Here is a 22,533-nt window from a genome sequence, read left to right as displayed (position 1 = left end):
AGCAAATGCCAAAGCCAGGATGTGCTGGTAATACTTAGGCACTACACTAAAAAATAGTACAGATTATTAGGCTATCTCAAACATTGTAAAATGTGGACTATGTTGTCCTGCCTCTCCTTCCTTATTATTACCTACAGTATTTGTGTACAAACGTTCTTTAGGCAATGCTTAGCCTTTGGTGGGTTGCTCAAATCTTAGACAACGGTATTCTCCTTTACAACAATGCACTTAATATACTTTATTTATAAATTACCAATATAAAGTTCCGTGTGTTATCACGAACCATACGATTTGACATTTTCAGAAGGCTGTATTTTTTTTATTAAAGTTTTCTTCGTTTACAAAGGGATGCGCAATGTCTTTTTTTTCAAGTTACATTTTCCATAGGTCAAACCTACTCTCTTTCTTTCTTTCTTTCTTTCTTTCTTTCTTTCTTTCTTAAGCCTCAGAATACAGAACACTTTATAAGTTCTTGGTACCAGCACCAGTTTAAGGTGAAATTTACATCTTAAGAACATGTTCAGAGTGTGGTGATAACTGCACTAGAATTAGAGTTGTATTCTTTATTTTGAGAAACTACCATGTCTTGTAAAACTGTTGCTTCTCCCTTGGCATCCCCTTCCTTATTATTTACACATATATACAGACTTAGCTTTGAATTCAACACACACACCCAGCTCTCTTACAAAGACATTTTGAAATTGTAAATGACATCAATCAGAGCAAGTGGTAAGAAATAGAAATTAAGAGAGCTTATCATTGATTCATTAATATTTCTGCCTTCATTGATAGTAGTTTCTAAAATGTTTAAGTGGAGGAAGCCATCACTAGTATTGTCAAAACCAGATGAACTTGATCTGTCTCCATTCTGAATATAATTAAATTAATATTTCAAGTTCACCACTTGAAAATTGTTTGAAAAACTTGGGCAAAGACTGTAATTCACATCCTTAGTGGAAACAGAAATAGAAACAACAAACAATAACAACAAGGTCTTACGCGAGCTCTTCAAACAACACGGGTGGAGGTGCTTCAATGAAGGTTAGTGTGTTGGAGATTATGAAGGTCTGAGAAGTGATGCCACCAATTATGTTGCCTCTCAACTGATGATACTCATGAAGTGGATTGTGTGGATCTCTTACCATGCAGTTATTGTGAAACTTGCATGCCATGTGAGAAAGTAGTACCAGTATCAAGACTACTAATATCACCATCCTCAGTACCAATTATCTCTCTAAACACAGATTGTTCTATTCCATCTTAGGAGACTCAAACAGGTAATTCCTTGATTTTTCTGAGTTCCTGCTTCTACAACTAACTTATAAAGTGATTATTTATATTATCCTTCATAAACAGTGCTATTACTTTTGCTTTTCTCCACTGAAAATCCTCGGGGAGGAGCTTCGCCAAGTAGTTGAATTAATTACAGCCCTTTTCCTAATTACAGGAGTAGGTAATCATCAACTTAATATTGGTGTTCACAAATGGAGTTGCAAAAAGAAAGAAAGAAAGAAAGAGAGAGAGAGAGAGAGAGAGAGAGAGAGAATGGCATCTGAACAGAGGTTTTTTCTTTTTCCATGGAGGTGGTTAGGATGCCCCCCCCCCCATTCAAACTTCAGGGCCCCAGAAATGTACTTTATTTTGACTGGCATGGATCTGCCAACTTCTTGAGCAGTTCATGTTGATGCTACCGCAGCAAAGGCAGCATGAGGTAATGGAGGGTGCCCATAACTTTATGGCCCCCCAAATGTACTTCCTTTTGACTGGCATGGTTTTTCCAACATTCAGTTTTATTGGATGACAGTGCCAGCAACACTTCTTGAGCAATTCAAGTTGATGCTAAAGCAGCATAGGCAGCATGAGGGAATGGAGCAATGGCAAAGCCTGCAGCTTGACCTAATGGGGCAGTGGCAGAACCAGTGCTTCAATGAATTGAAGCAGCTGCAAGCAGAGTGCATTAGAAGTCTCCTTGCAGAGAAAAGTATGGCTCTCTGTGAGGTGGGAACCTTGTCTGGTGAGATGCTATGGGAGTCTGCAAGTGACCCTGGAGCCCAGCTGCCAGGTACCCAAAAGGAAGGGGTGGCCAGAGAGACCCACAATGTGGATGGGAGGTTAAAGGGCTTGGACTATGTAGAGATGCAATCTGTAGCTGAAGGCAAGGAGAATGTCTCAGAGAAGGACAAGTTGGCTGTAGTTTGGAAGTAATTAGGGACTCAGCTACATTGAGAAAGAAAAAGCACTTTATAAGCATTGTATATTCATTATGACACCAGTCCAGTTTTGCCAACCCAGTTTCTCATATGACATTTACAACACTTTTAACTGAAACACTTGTAGTATTTAAACCTCATGCCTACCTTTATTGGTTGTCAGAGGGAACTGCTAGTGAAAACCATTGTGAATGGGTAGATCTCTAAAGTTTGCCCATTTCATTTGACCAGCTTTATTTATCTAATGCCAAAACTCCAGTCTCAAGCAACCAGCTTGTTTCTATGCATTTATTTGTATTCAGTTTCCTATGTATTCTATGTATTATTCAGTGGGGACTGGATGCAGAATCGGTGACTTGCAGAAAGGATGACCCGATTCACTCATATCTGCACAAGATTCCGCCTCCCCTGAACACATAGGCAATCCTTTTTTACCTACTGATTGTTGACTAGCAGGTGAATGAATATTCCATTTAGATACTACTATTGACAGTTATTTTATATGCAATTTATTTTGACTTAAAGAAACACCTGAACATATAACAGGTGTGAGAGGATAACTGATAGAACCACATAGCAAGTCCAATACATGTCAAATGAGATTTGCTAGAATGAGCACTCACACACACTTTACACTGTGGGTGCCCTTTGCGGGATCACGCGTGGCACTTTGGACCCCAGGGAAATTACCAGTTGTATGGGCTGGCCTGCTTTTCAGTTTATTCTTTGGAGGTTCACTACCTCCACTGCTGGGAGGTGGGGCCAGTTGCATAAATAGGGGGTGGAGCCGGCAGCAGCCAGGCAGTCAGCTCAGGAGCTTCACCCACCCAGCCCCTCCCTTTGTTTAATGTTTCTGGTTTGCAGGTTAACCTTTTTCTTCCTGTTTAGCGGGCACTGCTACTGTCTTTTGACTGGTTGCTGTTGAAGAACCAGGAATAAATTTTCCTGCATTGGCAGATTTTGTCTTCCCAAAGCCTTGGGCAGAATCCTTTAGTCTTTTCTTCCCTAAATGGTGGTGGATGTGAAGTGGTGACTCATCACCCCTCCACACACACAACAGCAATTCCAGCAACTCTTAAAGGGGTTTATTATGGGTGTCACTGGCCATACACTGAAAGGTTGTCATTGAACTACCCTGCGTGCGGGGATATGGGGAGGGCTGCCTGCAGGGCACCCACATATGCCATTTACCCTGATGAGCCTCAGTTCCTCCCTGGCTGTGGGGCTGGGAGGGAAACACGCCCAATGCCTAAGCCAAGGTCTTCCTACATTTAAAAGTTTAATAAAATTGTGGCCAAATTTTAATTCCATAAAACGTTATCACAAGTCTTTTTTCCTTTCTGGGTTATCCCTGGGAGCTGGGCCTGGTCATGCAAAACAATTTTCACAACAACATTCATTGAAATATATATATATATATATATATATATATATATATATATATATATATATGCTTTCGTAGATTTTCACGGGTACAGGAATGCAGGTTTTGGTGTCCTCGGGTGTCTTCCCGTGTAAAAGTTGGGGTGTCTAGGCGACGTTTCGACGAGGTCTCACTCGTCATCTTCAGGCTGGTGCTTTCGGCTTCTTGTTACTGGAACAGAGCAGGATCTCAGTGTTTGAGTTCCTATAAATACTGTAGAGGGGGTGTGGTGTATAGCCTCCAATGTTCTGGGCAGAGAGGAAGTTCCCAGGCTAGTGTGCCTTTTCTTCTTTTGTTCCTTAATTACTTGAGAGATATCTTGAGTGATTTCTTGAGTGATATCCTGAGTACCACTTAGGTGGGTCATTAGGTGTGGATTAGTTGAATCTATGAAATACCCTGCAAAGTCTGCCCAGCCACGTACATTGGACAAACAAACAGACGAATAAATGCACGTATCGCAGAACACAAGAATGCCGTCAAAAAAGAAGAAAAAACTTCCTCTCTTTTCCAACACATGAAAGAAACAGGACACGAAATTAATTTTGCAGATTCCAAATTGCTCTTTAACACGGAACATCACCACAAGAGAATAATCATGGAAGCCATCGAGATAGAGAAACACCCTCACAACATGAACAAGCGTGACGACACATCCCGCTTGCCAGACATCTGGAAATTAGCCCTCCCCACAAAAACTGACACCAGATCCAGAGGCACACAGAACGCCAACACCAATCAACCACACCAGACCCAAACCCAGACCCTCTCCACAGATGAATTACAGACACCATCCAGTAGCCAATCCATGGTGGCACCTCCGGATGCTGCACCCCCCTGCAATCCCTACACAGATCTGGCTGACACAAGCCACAAAACCACAGCTCGCCCCTATACACGAAGCCAAGCCAGAGCACAACTAAGTACAGTACAGCCATCTTCTCAGGAAAACTCTTCACAAAGTTCAAGAGGTCAAGACACAAAGACTTTAACAACTAATCCACACCTAATGACCCACCTAAGTGGTACTCAGGATATCACTCAAGAAATCACTCAAGAACGCCACAACAAAGCTGATTATGGCCAGGAAACTGATATAACCCAAAACACAGTAAAACATAGTCATGGACCCCTCATTGCATTCAAATATAATTTCTTCAGCAACTGAGTGCATGTCGACATCTGGGAATGGGGGAGAGGTGACCAACCATACAGTACAAATGCCTGCTTGAATAAGGGAGCAGGAAAGAACAATGGCAGTGGCAAGTCTTCTCCCCACCCACTTCTTCATCCTGGAACCTGGTTTGGTGGCCATAAAAGCAAGAACCACAGTAGTGGTTTTTGCCAACACACAAGAAACAGCCACAGAGAAGATCATGCCAAAAGTGGTTTGTCGGAGGAGACACAACACCTGCTTAGGATGTCCAATGAATAGCAATGCAGAAAGGAAGCAGAGCAGGATTGAGATAAGGAGAGTATAGGCAAGGTTCCGGTTGTTGGCCTTGACAATGGGAGTGTTGTGGTGCTTCAGAAATATTCCTAGCACCAAGACTGTTATCAGACAAAAGAAAAGAGCAAAAAAGGCTAAACTGATGCTCAGTGGTTCTTTATACGATAAAAAGGAAATGAATTTGGGAATACAGAAATCCCTGGTTTTACTTGGATAGGTTTTTGCAGTGCACATAGAACAGGCATTCAGGTCTGAAAAAGAAAAGACATGGGCTTCATTTCAAATTGATTCCAGACATCTCACAAGCATGTTTTCTCTTCTACATCTGAAATAATCCATTCATTTTAGGGTATTACTTTGGTGTCAGTCTTCTCAAACTATGGAAGGTGAGGAGTTGGTTATGTGAATTCCCATTCACCTTCCTGGAAATGTTATGATCTCATGTATTTTAGAGCTCTTTGAATGCACATCTGCACCATTAGTTGAATCTGCAAGGTAGTGAGCTAAGATTAGAGACATTAGAGACATCCCATGCCTATTAAGCATGGGGTACCTTTGCCGAGCAGCGCTGTGGCCCACAGATTGCAGCAAAATACTGGCCAAGGTTTTATTCAGTATCTTCTCTGGGTGGTGGACTGCTGGGAAAAATCTGGCCCATGAGCCCTTGCTGCAGATAGGAGGGGAAAGCCTACATAAGGCTTCTTCCCTTGGAGGTCACAGCCATTTTGCTTTGAGAGGGCTGGAAAGGATTTCTTTTCTCTCAACCCAATTGGCACATGGTTGGGTTTTTTCTTCACCTTTGCCTCAGTGAAATCATGGATTTCCCTGGTTAGGCAGAATAATATTGTTTGTATGAGGGCGGAAATGGCATTGGGCAGGATCAACATAGTATAGGATGCCCCCATTAGGTGCCTGAGGAGAGGATTGACCATGGCAAACCCAAGCGTGGGTTCAGCAACTGCCTGGTTGGAATCTACATCCTGGTTCCCCAGTGAGACCTTGCTTCCCCAGTGAGACCTTGCATTGCAACATGTCTTGGTTCAACACTAGCCGACTCCTGTTGTAAAGATTTGGAGTGATCTAAACCCAGTGGATATATTCCATCAACATGGGACTTTACTTGTTTTTGGACACCACAAGAATTGAATGTATGTGTGCAGATGAACACCAACTGGATGCAACTCATATGAATTTTTACACCTTTTAATATAATCCCCAGATGAACAAGCAGTGTTTGAAACACATTGAAGTTAGCATGTATATCATTTGGACCAAGTCTTCTGCATCTATCACATTCACTTTTGCTTCTGCTTTGTGGTGCTACAATTTTGATGTGTTTCCTTGATCATGACCAAACTTTCCCCAGCTTTGTTCACTCTATTTCTTACCCCATTGGTCTGAAAACTTTCCTTCTGGACATGGGATGCAATCATAGCAGCAAAACGGTTTTCCCTCCTTCACTTTCTTGCTGGAACCGGGATAGCAACTTTCAGAACATACAGAAAGAGGCTGGACCTAATTTGTAAGTGAAAGAGTAGAATGATTATCTTGAAAAGAAGTCTCAAGTTCTTAAGATGATCTTCATGTATAACTGAAACCACTCATGTATAACTGAAACCACTCATCCATAACTTTATCTAGCATTCTTCTGAGATGTGAAATATCCAGGGCTGTGCAAGGTATTCCAAGTGTGGTCACACCATAGGTTTTAATTCTGTCAACAAGACAGAATTTTCCACCCCCCTTCCTAATGTTCCCTAATTTAGAATTTGGCTTTTTCACAGCTGTTGCACACTTGATCAATATCTTCAGTGAGGTACACACATTGATGCGAATGTCTCTTTCATGCTCAGTCACAAATTTAATGTGAGACCACAGCTGGAATGTTCAGAAGAGTTCTAGATACTGCACCTCAAAAAGAATATTGATGAACTGAAAAGGGTTCAGAGAAGAATAAGCAAAGTCATCAAAGTGCTGGAGCAACTACATCATTGTCATCATCATCCTTAACAAGCCCTTTATCTTAATACACTATTAAAATAAAAAATTTTAAACATTTAGAAACAAATTTAAAGGAAAGAAAACCTATGTGGAAAGATTACAATATTTGGGGATTTTTAGCTTAGAAAAGAGGATTAGACAAATTCATGGAGAATAAGTCTACCAAGGGCCACTAGCTAATTTTTACCACAACTGTTGGAAGCAACAATTGTCTGAACCAGACAGAGGGCCTTCTCAGTAGTGGTGCCCACCTTGTGGAATGCCCTATCATCTGATGTCAAGGAACTAAAAAACTATATGGCTTTTAGAAAAAATCTAAAAGCAGCTCTGTTTAGGGAAGTTTTTAATACTCGATCTTTTATCATGTTTTCAATATTCTGTTGGGAGCCGCCCAGAATGGCTGGGGTATAAATAAATTATTATTATTATTATTATTATTATTATTATTATTATTATTATTATTATACCAATCACTACAAATTGCAAATGGACAGAACACTTCTGCTCTCAAGTCCTGCTTTCAGTCTTCTCATAGACATCTTGTTGCCTGTTGTGGCATGGTGTGTGTAATCCAACTAGCACAAACATATGTTTATTTTTTTCACCACATTTAATATACTCAACAGCAAAGCAAACAGTGCAAAAGTTTTTTGAGTCTTAATTTCTACATAAGTTTTATCATTTCTAATCAAAACTCGGTATTTGTCATGGGCTGAACATTGTTCATTCGATGAAACTGAATAGTTTCCCAAGCAGTTCCCAACTGAATCCTACCTGATTAAACCAATTGTGCCATGTGATGGCATCCTTGTTGATGGTGAACACTTGGTCTGGAGAACCCTGGGGATCCATTCTCCCAACTTTCACTCTATGAAAGGATTGGTTTGAGGAAATAATCCAGTTAATAATATCAAATCCAGTCACTAACTCTCCATTCTGGTCAAAGGAGATCTTGTCTCCAGCACTGTTGTTAAAGGAGACAATTCTCAGAAAGTGATGGAGCTGAGTTGAAAAGGAAAAGAAGCTTAGGAGAGGCTGCATTTCTGTGGAATCTTTTACAGCAAATCATACAAACATCTTCCCCGGGTGGAAGCAACCCATTTACATCCCATTCTGAATTGCAGGACCCCGAAATGGCTCCAGGAAAGAATGGGTGAGAGAAGATATGCATTAGGAGCAAAGGGGAAAGAAATACCAACATCAGGCTCTGCTGCCCGAATGGATCCTGCCACCTAAGGCAGTTGCCTCACTTTGCACTTTGGGCCAGTCACTCTTGATTAAAGGTCATTTAGTGTTTTAAAGGTTAAAGAGTGCACTTTAAATTAGGTATCAAATGCATTTTCTAAATCCATCGCCTTTTTCACCATATACAATTAATTTAGCACTTCCTAAACTTATTCAACATTACTGGTCAAAAAACATAGTAGGGCTGCCCTTAGTAAACTGGATTCTGGCTGTAGTTGCGGAGTTTCAAAGGTTCTATCTTACTTCTACTGGACAACATCTTCTTCTAAAGAAACCTGTCTCTTCTAAACACAACATTACTGAATCTGAAAGCCTCTTACCAGCAAATACACAGACTTCTTAACAGACTCACAGTGTAGTTGTGGCAGTTTCTGAGAGCCAAGAGGCAGCATGAATCAGAGGTAGCATGAATTAGTAAATGTATAGCAGCAAAACTATAATGTGTATATTTTAAGTTCACCAGTGGAAAAAGAGGGAAGCAGTCGGTTGAGTATGAGACTCCTAGTCTCAGGGCTGGGAGTTCTAGCCCCACGTTGGGCAAATAGATTACCCTAGTGGCCCCTTCCAACTCTACAATTCTATAATCTCAGAACATATTAACACTAAAATAGAGAAAGAAGATGGAAAGGAGAGAATGAACAGAGTTTGGGGTAGGTCTGCCTTAGGTTCAGAATTGAAATCAGGTGGAATATTCTGAAAGTGGCTAAAATGTTCAACAACTTTGCCAATGTTCAATAACTTTGCCCAAAAAAGCAGAACAATTTTTGTGTCCAGATTTTCAGCTTTTGAAATATGGCAACCCTAGTTTGGGGAGACCTTTTATTAGACAGAATAAAAAAAATGTGGGAAAATGATTGCTTGTACATAAGAGCATGAGCAAAGTTCTTAATATTGCAGGGTGCTTTCATAGCTAAAAGCATCATTGGAGCATGATCAACGTGCGGACAGCTCATGCTGTCCTAATGATTGGTCCACGTACATAGCCTGATCGTCTGTGTGGTCTAGTGCGATGGCCCTTATCTGTTGGCTTAGAAAAAGTTGCATTCCTTGTATTTTGTATCTTTCGGACTTTACTCAATAAAGGCTGTGCTGCAGCAGCTCTAGGGCAGCCAGAATTCTTCAACCCATCTCTGTGTGAGACTGATTCTTACTGATGGCGAGCTGGTTCTCGTCAAAAAAAAGACCTGCTAGATAAGTCAAAAATCCTCCCTGGTCCAGCATACAGTTCTTATAGTAGATTACAGGATTGGACAAGATTACCCTAGTAGTCCCTTCAAACTCTACAATTCTATAGTCTCAGAGCCTGCTCACAGTAACATGAGAAAGAACATGCCAATGAGAGGATGGGAAGAGTTTGTGGAGACCTTTTACCAAACAGAATAGATACCTACTAGATCAGTCCATAGCCTATCAAGTGCAGTGTATGGTTCTTACAATGCCCAACCAGATGTCAATGGGAAGCCCACAAGAAAGATCTGATTGGAGCATATTGTTATATATTCTGAGAGATATGTTGCCATCCAACAGGAGGAATTCAATTCCATTACCTGCAACACCTGCTGATTCTGAAGGTTCCTCCACCTTCCTTCAACCACTGATGGATGATTCAGTCGAGATGAAGACATAGAGTGTAAAGCATGTGCCACAGCATAAACAGCATTGTAGATGCTGTAGCTGTGGCCAGTCAAGCTCATTTCAAAAAATGTCCCAGGAAGGCTTTCCAACTTCTCTTTTCCTGTGCAAATGTCTCCATCCACCTTATCCCCATCTATACTTTGGAATACACAACCAAAGGCCTGCTGCCAGAAATCCCTGATAAAGCCATCTCCTGTTGTGAATGAAGGGCTTTTGCTTTCAATAAATGTCTTGAATCCTGGTAGATCACTGGAGTGAACAGAGAAGGACAGAACACCATGGACTATGTCTGTATCCCAGGTTCTTTGAAACACCATTGAAGTGAGCTCTATCTGAGCTGTTAATATCCACACTTTATTTACTGTACATTCTCTTTCTGAGGCATATGGTAGCCACCTCAAATACACAATGAGATAGGATTCTCCATTAGCAACCACTACATTGGCTTTGCTGTCAATGATTCTATCATTTATTTTGGCTCCCTCATGTAGCTTATCATACATTTCTGTGACAATGGTAAATTTGTTGCTTCTTTCTATGAAGGCAAAACAAATACCCTTTCTGGAGAATACAGGAAACACTGTCTGCACAAATCTTTCTCCATATTCATCATTGGATGTAAGGATCCCAATCCATGTCCAATTGAAATGGAGAAGCAAAGTCAGAATGCCTGCATGCTGAAGAGCATCTTTAGGAGACATTTGGTAGAACGAAAGGCCTGTGGTTTTATCATTCATCACTGGAGCAGGGCCATATATAAGCTAAAAAAAGGAAATAAGAATGAATAACTAACTAACTAACTAACTAACTAACTAACTAACTAGAAGCCCAACTTTGGCCCACAGAACCCCTTTCTTCAAACTGTTGGTATATAAATTTTTATTACAAGCACAGGAATTGTTTTAATGGAGGCTGGTTCAGTATGGCAAATGGGGTAATGCTTTATCAACCTCTGTCTTTTCTCAGAAAGTCTACATCTGGCTGCCATCTTACTTACAACAAGTCAGGGGATTGGTCTGCCTGTCATATGCTGTGGCTGTAATTATTGCTGATTTTCTTTCTTCCACCTACCACCATCACTTGACAATTTACTTTCTTCTGTAGGTGCTGTTATATTTCCAAAACTCTCATTTATAATGAACTGTATCTCAGCTTCCATTTGACATTCCTAAACAAGGAAATATTTCCTACATGCCTTCACCCACTTCAGTTTCCAAACCCACAATCTTGCCTGTGTGGTGAAAAAAAGCATTTAAATGGATGAACTCCCACATTCCACATAAAGATAGAGACATCTACACAATCTACCTGTGGAATCTTGTAGATATCCAATACAGTTGCAATATAATGAGAAATTAGAGGGTCCAGCCCCCCAACAATTGCTATTAATTTATTTTGGACATCACATATGTAGTTGGGAACTATTTTTTCTTTTGAAGACATAAGCTGCATTGTGGCATGATAGGTATTCTTTGCATTGAAGTAACTGTCGTAAATGTGGAAGCCCAAGGAAGTATTGGGTAAAATCTGAGAGTTTTCATTTATCTCCTTTACAGCAAATGCCAAAGCCAGGATGTGCTGGTAATTCTTAGGCACTACCCTAAAAAAAAAAGAAAAAAAAAAAAGGGCAGCATATTAGGTTATCCCACACATTGTAAAATGTGGACTATGTTGTACTCCCTATACTTCCTTACAGTATTTATGTACAAACTTTCTTTAGGCAATTCTTAGCCCTAAGTAGGCTGCACAAATATTAGACAACTGTATTCTCCTTTACAACAATGCACTCAATATAGTTTATTGATAAGTTACCAATATAAAGTTACATGTGTTATAATGAACAATGCGATTTGACATTTTCAGAAGGCTGTATTCGATGCATGTGAACACCTACTCCCATTCTTGATATATATCTTATTCTATGACATTACTGGATCTTTTCTTAAGAATGCATCAGAATACAGAACACTTTATAAGTTCTTGGCGAAGTACCTCCAACAGTTGAAGATGAAATCCATATTTTAAGTACATGTTCAGAGTGTGGTGATAACTGTACTAGAATTAGAGTTGTATTCTGTATTTGAGAAACTTCCATGTTTTGTAAAACTGTTGCATCTCCCTTGACATCTCCTTCCTTATTATATACAAATATATAAACACCCCAGCTCTCTTACAAAGACATTTTGAAATTCTATTAAAAAAATGACATCAATCAGAGCAAGTGGTAAGAAATACAAATTAAGATAGCTTATCACTGACCATTAATATCTCTGGCTTCATTGATAGTAGTTTCTAAAATATTTAAGTGAAGGAAGCCATCACTAGTACTGTCAAAATCAGATTAACTTGATCTGTCTCCATTCTGAATATAATTAAATTAGTATTTAAGTTCACATGAAAATTGTTTGACAAACTTGGAGAAAGACTGTAATTCACATCCTTAATGGAAACAGAAACTGTAACAACCAACAATAGTAACATCAAGGTCTTACGCGAGCTCTTCAAACAACACGGGTGGAGGTGCTTCAGTGAAGGTTAGCGAGTTGGAGATTATGAAGGTCTGAGAAGTGATGCCACCAATTATGTTGCCTCCCAACTGATGATACTCGTGAATTGGATTGTGTGGAGCTCTTACCATGCAGTTAATGTGAGGCTTGCATGCCATGTGAGGAAGTAGTACCAATATCGAGACTACTAATGTCACCATCCTCAGTACAAATGTCCTCTCTAAGCAGAGATTGTGTTTAGACTCAAACAGGTGGTTCCTTGCTTCCCCCCCCCAAAGTTCCTGCTCCTACAACTAACTATTAAATTGAATATTTATATTATCCTTCATACACTGTGCTATTACTTTTGCTTCTGTCCACTGAAACTCCTCGGGAAGAAGCATTGCCAAGTAGTTGAATTAATTACAGTCCTTTTCAAAATTACAGGAGAAGGTAATCATCAACTTAAAATTGTTTTTCACAAATGGAGTTGGAAAAAGAAGTTTGAGGCATCTGAACAAAGGAGACTCCATAACAGTTCAAACTTCAGGGCCCCAAAAATGTACTTCCTTTTGACTGGCATGGATTTTCCAACATTCAGTTTTATTGGATGAGAGTGCCGGCAACACTTTTTGAGCACTTCAAGTTGATGCTGCAGTTTTCCCTCAGTGGGGGGAAACACATAGGCAAACCTCCAAGAGATGTGCCTGCATGCGCCAGGAGAGCAGGAGTCTCTTGCTGATTTTGGTGAAGTAAAAAGTGCCAGTGATGTTGCCCTTTGGGTACTTCCAGATGGCTTTGTGGGGTGGGGGTGTGCTTCCCAATGCTACGGAAAGCAGCCCAGATCACCCATGTGTTTGGATGTCAAAAGTCCCTGGGAAAGTCATATGCCTTTGTTTAGCCCATTGAAGCTCTTCAGAGATGATTGGAGTAAGCATCGAGCGATTTCTAGCCACCAATCTGAGTGAGCTGTGCCAGGGGTTTCTAAATTAGGTGCCTCCAGACAAAGCCTGGTGGCAGGATTTTGATTTGTGGTGTGGGGCAGAAGATGAAGTAGATTTGCCCTGGGGTAGCAAAGGGGAGAAAATTGGAGAGGTACCCCACAGTGTTAGTAAGAAAGAAGATATGATCACAATTTTTCCAACATTGTTTCTTCATGATGCTGTGCAGGCAGCTAGGGAGTTTTCTTTGGAGAATTTGAACAGCTCCAAAAAGAAGGAACCTGCAATTTTGGCCAGTTAATCTACTGGAACTGTGAACTTTGAGAAACCCTAGGACAAAGAACTATAAGTCGTATCTTGGAAGTCGAATGGAATCCATTTCAGAAGTCCGTTCGACTTCCAAAATGTTCGGAAAACAAAGTGCGGCTTCTGATTGACTGCAGGAAGCTGCTGAAGCCCCGCCGGGCATTCAGGTTCCAAAGAACGTTTGAAAACCGGAACACTCACTTCTGGGTTTGCGGTGTTCAGGAGCCAAAATGTCTGAGTACCAAGGCTTTCAGGATCCAAGGTATGACTGTACAGACAACCACATGACACAGGGGCCTGTTTAGTGGTGTACTCTTTGCATGGTTATGGTGAGGAGAACTATTAATGATTTTTAGGAATTATTCTGAATGTTTTATGTATGTACAACTGCAAACATCTTGTACTCAGGTTTCAATAACTGAAACTGATACTGTACAGATGGAACAGACAGTGCTCTGGACCTCTCCATTTGTTAAACTACAGCTCTAAAGGGAAATCTGGAGTCAGTGAAACTGACAAGCAACAACATATCATCATAAACATACAGTGGTATCTTGGGTTCCAGACACTTCAGGTTATAGACTCTGCTAACCCAGAAATAGTACATCGGGTTAAGAACTTTGCTTCAGGATGAGAACAGAAATCGCGCGGCAGCAGCGAGAGGCCCCATTAGCTAAAGAGATACCTCAGGTTAAGAACAGTTTCAGGTTAAGAACGGACCTCCAGAATGAATTAAGTTCTTAACCCAAGGTACCACTGTATTAGGAACCTCAGTGGATATAGGATGCTCTCTAATTCATACACTTACCCTGCATGAAACGAGGGCCATGAAAATAGGTGGGGGGGGGAGCTACACCACTTGTTCTAATGCCTGAATAGGGTTAAATATATCTTCATGCTTTCTTTCTTATTAGCTGTTCCCTGTTGTTCAGCTCAGGCCTCAACACAATAATGTAGCATTTTGGGGCAAAGATGCAACTCAACAGTCCAGCACTGGAGGCCAAGATAGAAAAGATCTCCACAGCAACTAGGTATTTACCCTTGGAGCTCAGGTAGGCTGGAACAAAGGATAGCCAAACACTGCAAAAGACCAACATGCTGAAAGTGATGAATTTGGCTTCATTGAAACTGTCAGGTAACTTCCTGGCAAGGAAAGCCACAATGAAACTGATAATTGCCAGGAAGCCCATATAGCCCAAAACACAATAAAACATAGTCACTGAACCCTCATTACATTCCAGGACAATTTCCTCCATTACTGACCACATGTCAACATCTGGAAATGGGGGAGAGGTTACTATCCACACAGCACAAATGCCTGCTTGAAGAAGGGTGCAGAAAAGAACAAAGAAGGAGGCAAGTCTTTTCCCCACCCACTTCCTCATCCTAGATCCAGGTTTAGTGGCCATAAAAGCCAGAAGCACTGTGATGGTTTTGGCCAGCACACAAGAAACAGCCTCTGAAAAGATGACGCCAAAAGCAGTTTGTCGAAGGAGACATGTCATCTCCCCAGGCTGGCCAATGAATAGTAATGCACAGAGAAAGCAGAGCAGGAGGGAGCAAAGGAGAGTGTAGGTGAGATTGCGATTGTTGGCCTTGACAATGGGAGTGTCATTGTGCTTCATAAACATTCCTAGCACCACAGCTGTGATAAAAAAAAAGAAAGGACCAAAAAGGTAAAACTGATCCCCAAAGGTTCTGTGTAAGACAAAAATGCAATGACCTTAGGAATACAAAAATCCTGTCTGTTGCTTGGATAGGTTTTGTCCGTACATGTAGAACAGTCGTTCATGTCTGAAAAACAAATTAGTTACCACAATTTCAAATACAAGCCAAACATGTTGTAACTCTTTATCTTATAAGGTTTTTTTTAAAAAAACCAATTCTTATTAGGGAATCCTTTTAAGGTCAATCCTTTGAAATGTGTGGAGTAGGTTACCATTCATTACCTAGCATCCTCATGTCCTTTCGAACAACATATTTATTTATGTATTTATCATTTCCTTTGTTCATTCCTGAGGCTTTTCTCCTTTTGTTTTGAAGTGGAATAAGTGGTATGCAATTGATATGGCACTTCCACTCACATTATGTAACATTGAGGGAGGAAAGGAGTCACATAAGGAATAATCTCTCACAAGCGACTATCCCAGCACAGAAGTCCATGGCTATCCAACAACATGCTAAGAATAATTTTCATGAGCTGTTAAGTAACAGGATAGGCAGCACAACAAAACTGTGTTCAAGTGTTTGCATGAATGTTTCTAAGGGGATTCAACTGAATGTACTTAGAAACCCCCTTCAGCCATTCATGCCAAATACTTAAAGATCTGAAGCGGAGTCCGCACATCTAGAGGTTGAGGGTGTGAACGCCCATGCACTCCCATACCTTCACCCATAGTTTCAGCCCAGTTTCAGGTTAATGCCCAAACACGGCTCAACACAATCCCTTATTTTGTAGTATTGAACACCTCGTGCCTACCTTTATTGGTTGGCAGAGGGAACTACTGGTGAAAGCCATTGTGAATGGCTGGATCTCTAAAGTTTGCCCATTTCATTTGACCAGCTCTATTTATCTAATGCCAAAATCTCCAGTCTCAAGCAACCAGCTTGTTTCTATGCATTTATTTGTGTTCACTTTCCTATGTACAGTATTTTATGTATTATTCAGTGGGGACTGGACTTGCAGACAGGATGACCAAATTCACTCATATCTGCACAAGATTCCCCCTCCCCTGAACACATATGTGATCCTTTTTTACCTAATGATCGTAGACTGGCTGGTGAATGAATATTCCATTTAGATACTACTTTTGACAGTTATTTTATGTGTAATTTATTTTGACTTAAAGAAACACATGAGCATATAAGAGGTGTGAGAGAATAACTGATAGCACTGCAAAGCAAGTCCAATACATGTCAAACAAGGTTTGCTAGAAAACAATTTTCACAACATTCATTGCAATATTTAAATATACATTTTTTACGCTACCCTAATGAAGGTCTGGTGTTTGAAATATGTTGGGATTTATGTTTATGCAGTTTGGAGAAATAAATTAGTCTGCTGCATCCTCCTCATTCTCCTTTGTTTTTGCTTTGTGATGCTGCACTTTGATGAGTCCTCTTCATTCTGGCCAAATTACACGATAACTTTACACAGTATATTTCTTACCCTCCTGCTCTGAAAACTTCCCTTCTGGACATGGGGTGCAATCATAGCAGCAAAATGGCTCCCCCTCTTTCATTTTCTTGCTCGAACCGGGATGGCAACTCTCACTACATACAGAAAGAGGCTTAACCTGATCCAGAAATGAAAGAGCAGAATGTTAATCTTGAGAAAAATCAATTTAGATCCTCATAGATGTAAATCTCTCTCTCTCTCTATATATATATATATACCCACCTATGTACATATATCCTGTAACTGAAAATGAAATTTGAACCATTGTTGAATAACTTAAGCATATACCACCGTGTTAATGTTGAACATCATAGGAGCATGATGGTGCATTCAATGACCTATGTGCATCCATCCTATTGCCACTAGACTGGGAAAGGAGGCCTATAACTAGGTCTGAAAGATCCTCCACCCATTTGCAATATTTTGTATGCTACCATGGACTTTCAAATGCTATCATGGTGCTATGGGATGAAGACATGAAAGAAATTATGTTGCATGTATTTAATTTATGCCACTATGCTAATGCTGGAAATTGTAGAAGTGTGTTAGTATTGTCTAGGGGATTTCCACCCAATTATCCATTATAATGAGGTGTGTGTGGTAGTCACCCTCTACCTAGTTTCGGTCTTTCAAATATTACCACAGTGCCGTGATGCGAAAACATGGAAACATATCTTCAAAAAGGTTGCCCATCCCAGCTGTAGATGCTCAACAGTATTTTCCCACATTTTAAGACTTCAACCTAGTATGAAAAACAGAATGCTTGTCTGAAGCCTAGTAAATTTGGGCACAAATGAATAGGTATCAGACATGCTGACTTGGGAAGGAGATGGGGGGAGGGGTCTGATGTTGCCCAGAACAGCACAATGTCACATAATCTGAAGACCCTACCTGTTTAAACCAATGGTGCCATTCTATGACATTCTCATTGATGGTGAATGCTTGGTCTGGTGAAACTTGTGGATCAATCTTCCCAACTTTCACTCTGTGAAAGGATTGGTTTGAAGAAAAAAGCCAGTTTATAATATCATATCCAGTGATTAACTCCCCATTCTGGTCTAAAGAAACCTTATCACCAGAGCTGTTGTTAAAGGAAACACCTCTCAGATAGTGATGGAGCTAGATTGAAAAAGCCAACACAAAAGTTTAGGTAAGGCTGTGATTAGACAACAGTGTTCTGGATCTTTCAGAGTATAAGACTATTGTCTCTTTGTCAAAACTGTTTTCATTTTTTTCCCAGACCAACAATGTCATAGACCATGGTTGGGGAACTTCCAGCCCAATACCTATTAGATCCTGCATGGATCCCAGTTAGACCCATAAGGCCATTTCCAGAAATCACATCCACCTGCCCTACACCTGAGGTCATATGTGATGTCAGGTGTGAAGCCCTAATGTGGCACTCCTGATTGGTCACTGGCAAGGGAGGTTTGCTGTCATCACCAAACAGTTGATGGTTGGTGATAGCAACTTTGGAAGGATCTGCTGTGCTACTGAGCTCCTCACACTGAATTCACTAGCAGAGCTAACCCCAGCCATAAGCAGGACTTAAAGTAACCACCTATCACTTGACAGATGGTGAGGTCAAGTCTGCTGTATTGGCTGAACTACCAAGTTGCCAATAGCCAGATCCAGTTCCTTCCCCCTGCCGTGGATAATAAAACAATACTTTTTCATATTTGAAAGTTTATAAGTTTCAGCTAAATAGTACCTTATAGAGAATGGATCCTCTCAGTATTGCATTGCCTATTCAGTGTAGGAATCCAGAAAAAAATGAAAGAGAAATGGGAATAAAAGGAATGGTATGTTTTTCTTTTTCAGTGCTTGGAATGAACCAGTTCATAAAACTGCATTTGAATTAAGTTCATTCTGGGTAGAATTCTAAAGTATTTCTATTTCATCTTCAAGCTCATTTTCTTGCATATGTTTTTCCCTCTTCAGACAATTTGAGTCTTTAAGTTTAAAGATAATAATCACACGGGGAAATAAATTAAACTGCTCACATTCCACTGTGCATGTTTTGAAGTTTTCTTAGTGTGTTAAAAAAAATATTATATACTTAATCACAGCAGCTTGTATCATTCTGAATTCAAGGATCATTTGAATGAATCTGAATTGAATAGTGAACTGAATGTAAACAGAACTAGTTCATTTTGTAAAGGGTCTAAGGTGAACTGGAATTAGTTTATGGACATGTGGAACTGGAACTCTTAAAATAATTATTATTTATCAATTTATTATTAAAAGTAAATGTTCTGAGCTTTGGTCTTTTTAAAAAAGAGTCATGTGTATTTCTAGCTCACGTGGAAAGGAAGAAATATTAAAAATGGAGCAAGCAATGTAACCTTCCCCCCCCCCATTACCTGCCACAACTTTAGATTTGGAAACTTCAGTCCTCCATCGACAGCCATTGTTCGATATTTGTGTCTAGATGAGGACATTGCATTTAACGCATGGGCCACGGCATACACGCTATTGTAGATGCTGTAGCTATGGCCAGTCATGCTCATTTCAAAAAATGGCCCAGGAAGATCGCTCAGCTTCTCTTCCCCTGTACAAATATCCCCATCCACATTGCTCATCGCTGAATTTGGAAATACACAGCTGAATGCATGTTGCCAGAAGTGTCTGATAAAACCATCTCCTTTGGTTTCAAGATGTTTTCTACTGTCAATAAATTTGTGAAATCCTGGTGGGTTATTGGAATGAATTGTGAAAGACAGAACACCATGAAGGATGTCTGTATCCCAGGTCCTTTGATAAGCAATGGAAGTCAGCTCCATCTGGGCTGTTACTATCCACACTATGCCTTTCTGTTTATTTGTCATGTGCTCTTGCCCTGATAGATATGGAAACCATCTCAAAAACATAATAGTATGAGATTCTCCATAAACCACTACTACATTGGCTTTGCTGTCAATAATGTTATCATGTAGCTTTGCTCCCTGATTGAACATGTCATTAATTTCAGTGAAAATCATATGTGTGTGACTTTTTTCTATGAAGGCAAAACAGATACCACTTTGAGTAAACTCTGGAACCACAGTTTGTAGAAATCTATCTCCATATTCATCATTAGAGGTAAGGATCCCAATCCATGTCCACCTGAAATGCAGGAGCAAAGAGAGAATCCCTGCATACTGCCAATCTTCCTTGGGGGCCATCTGGTAGAAGGAAAGCCCTGGTGTTTTATCATTCATCACTGGAGGAGGGCCATAAATAAGCTAAAGATAGATGTGGAGGGGAAAAGAAGATAATAGCATTCATTTCACGCTTCCAAGTGTTGAAAGTAATTCACAAATATCATATCAGTAATCATTAGAACATGGTTTATTCTTGTCACATTTTCATATGCATTGTCACCAGGTATTAGCTTGTTCAAACAATGTGTTGGTATTTTTATTATTATTACAAGAACAGTGAGAGAACAAGTACTTCTGAGGAAGGGTTTACTTTGTCTTGTTTCTGATTTATGAATAACCCACGTGGCTGTATTTCTTAGGGAAGATTTGATGCTCACTCAAAAAGAATGCCCATTTCAGCATGCATCTCTGCCTCTTTCTTCTTCCTACCCCATCTCTTTCAAAACAGTTAAAATTCTATATTCAGCACACACAGAGACCAACACACATACATCCTACCTGTGGGATCTTATAAGTATCCACAACAGTTGCCACATGAAGGGAGGTTAGGGGGTCCAATCCCCCTATGACCGCAATCAGGTTATATGCAATATTACATTTATAATTGGGAACAAACTTCTCCAATGTTTGTATAAGTAGCAAAGTTGCATGGTAGGTCCATTTTATAGTGAAATAACTGTCATATATGTAGAAGCCCAAGGTGACATTGAGTAACATCTGAGGGTTTTCATTGATCTCCTTGACTGCAAATGCCAAAGCCAAGATATGCTGATAATTCTTAGGCAACACACTAGAATGAGAACCACTGGAAATATCAGGAGTTATTTCACATGTTCACTTATAATACAATAGCAAACACACCTTCCCTGCACCTTCAAAACAACATAGAAGAAGAAGGAGGAGGAGGAGGAGGAGGAGGAGGAGGAGGAGGAGGAGGAGGATTAGAAGAAGACAGCAAGGACAGCAGAATATGAGACATAGACAAAGACATGAGATGGGGCAACGTAATCATGAAGAAAACTGGGGAGAAGCAGAAGGAGATGTGGGAGGAGCTTAAATTCCAGTTATGAAGTAATTTAATTTTGACACTTTTAACTGCTTTGCTTTTTGAAAAAAGAAGACCCAATCAGATGCACCAATGACAGTTTCCAGGACACAATACAAGAGAGAGAGAGAAACAAATCGCCTTACATAAGCTCCTCATAGGATGCCTGTGGGGGTACAGTTTTGAAGGGGATGAAATTGGAGACAATGAAGCTGTGAGAAGCAATTCCACCAATAAAGAGGTCACCTGACTGATGATATTCATGAAGCGGAGGGTGTGGATCTTGAACCATGCATCTGACAATATGTGCCTTGCATGCCATATGAGGAAGCAGTAACAGAATCAAGAAAACAATATTCACCATTTTCAGTACCATTTTGATACAACTATTGCCATCTTTGAAGGTTTGAATTTAAAATAAAAGCCAAAGCATCAGAGATCAAACTGAAAGTGTCTTGGCTATTCTTTTCCTAGCCCCAGCACCAAATGCTAAGTGATATATTTATATCACTCCTTTCCCCGCTACTTTTGGCAACTGCAATTTCACATGGTGTTTTTTTTAAGCAGCAGCATTAATTGCAGTCCTCGTGATAATTAAAGGGGAAGGTAATAACCAGTTGAAAGTCAGGGATTACCTGTGGAAATGCTGAATAAAATCCCTTGTTACATCTGAGCAGACATTTCCCCTTCCACTTAAATGAGATGAGAATTTGTCTTAGAGACAATAATCATAGGTGCTAAACATGCCTGAACATCTGCTCCAAATGACCATTGAGTCTCATTTAATTTAATCTGATTCACACCCTGCTAAATGGGGCTAGAATTGCAGCTGAAATCACTAATCATCTATTTGTGCATAGAAGTGCTCTCTCGTCTGAAGGTGTCCTGGCTAAAAATTCCATAAAAATAGTGTCTTGAATCTATGTCTTGTACTATGTTGGTTCTGGCAACATATGTGGAGTCAGACAACACAAAGTAAGCTTTCAGTTGAGCCACTTTTTATTTTTTAGACCTTTATTTCTTTCCAGGTTTGAGAACAATCTTTCAATATTTGGCATTTTTGTCTGCCATTATTTAAATTCTTTTTGGTATGTGTGTGTGTTTACAATATATTTCCAAAATCCCACTGTTGCTCATAGTCCCAGACTGCTTAGACCAGGGGTCAGCAAACTTTTTCAGCAGGGGGCCAGTTCACTGTCCTTTAGACCTTGGAGGGGGGGGACTATATTTTGAAAAAATAAATAAATGAAAGAATTCTTGTGCCCCACAAACGAATTTCTATGCCCCAGAGATGCATTTTAAATAAAAGGGCACATTCTACTCATGTAAAAACATGCTGATTCCCCGACCGTCCACGGGCCGGATTTAGAAGGTGATTGGGCCGGATCTGGCCCCCAGGCCTTAGTTTGCCTACCCATGGCTTAGACTCACAGCGAGTAACTTTACCCAATGGATGAGAAGATTGGAAGT

General features: G+C 40.2%; 1 protein-coding gene across 1 annotated transcript; it reads right to left on the bottom strand.

Annotated features, from left to right (window-relative positions):
- Positions 1-682: 682 nt before the first annotated feature.
- Positions 683-22,307, bottom strand: LOC309326908 (vomeronasal type-2 receptor 26-like; the record flags this gene model as incomplete). Its single annotated transcript, XM_081835936.1, has 9 exons — positions 19,239-22,307; positions 17,767-17,994; positions 16,867-16,993; positions 15,421-15,491; positions 9,877-10,725; positions 7,859-8,086; positions 6,472-6,598; positions 4,847-5,334; positions 683-868 (listed from the first exon to the last, which is right to left on the bottom strand). The coding sequence occupies exons 1-9, from the start codon at positions 20,073-20,075 to the stop codon at positions 683-685; spliced, it is 3,141 nt and encodes a 1,046-aa protein (XP_081692062.1). The 5' UTR covers positions 20,076-22,307.
- Between the last annotated feature and the right edge of the window lie 226 nt (positions 22,308-22,533).

The sequence above is a fragment of the Podarcis erhardii genome (genome assembly GCF_964252035.2).
Source record: "Podarcis erhardii genome assembly, chromosome: 13".
Lineage (NCBI taxonomy): Eukaryota > Metazoa > Chordata > Lepidosauria > Squamata > Lacertidae > Podarcis > Podarcis erhardii.
The sequence above is the reverse complement of the archived record's forward strand: the minus strand, read 5'-3'. Positions and strand labels throughout refer to the sequence as shown.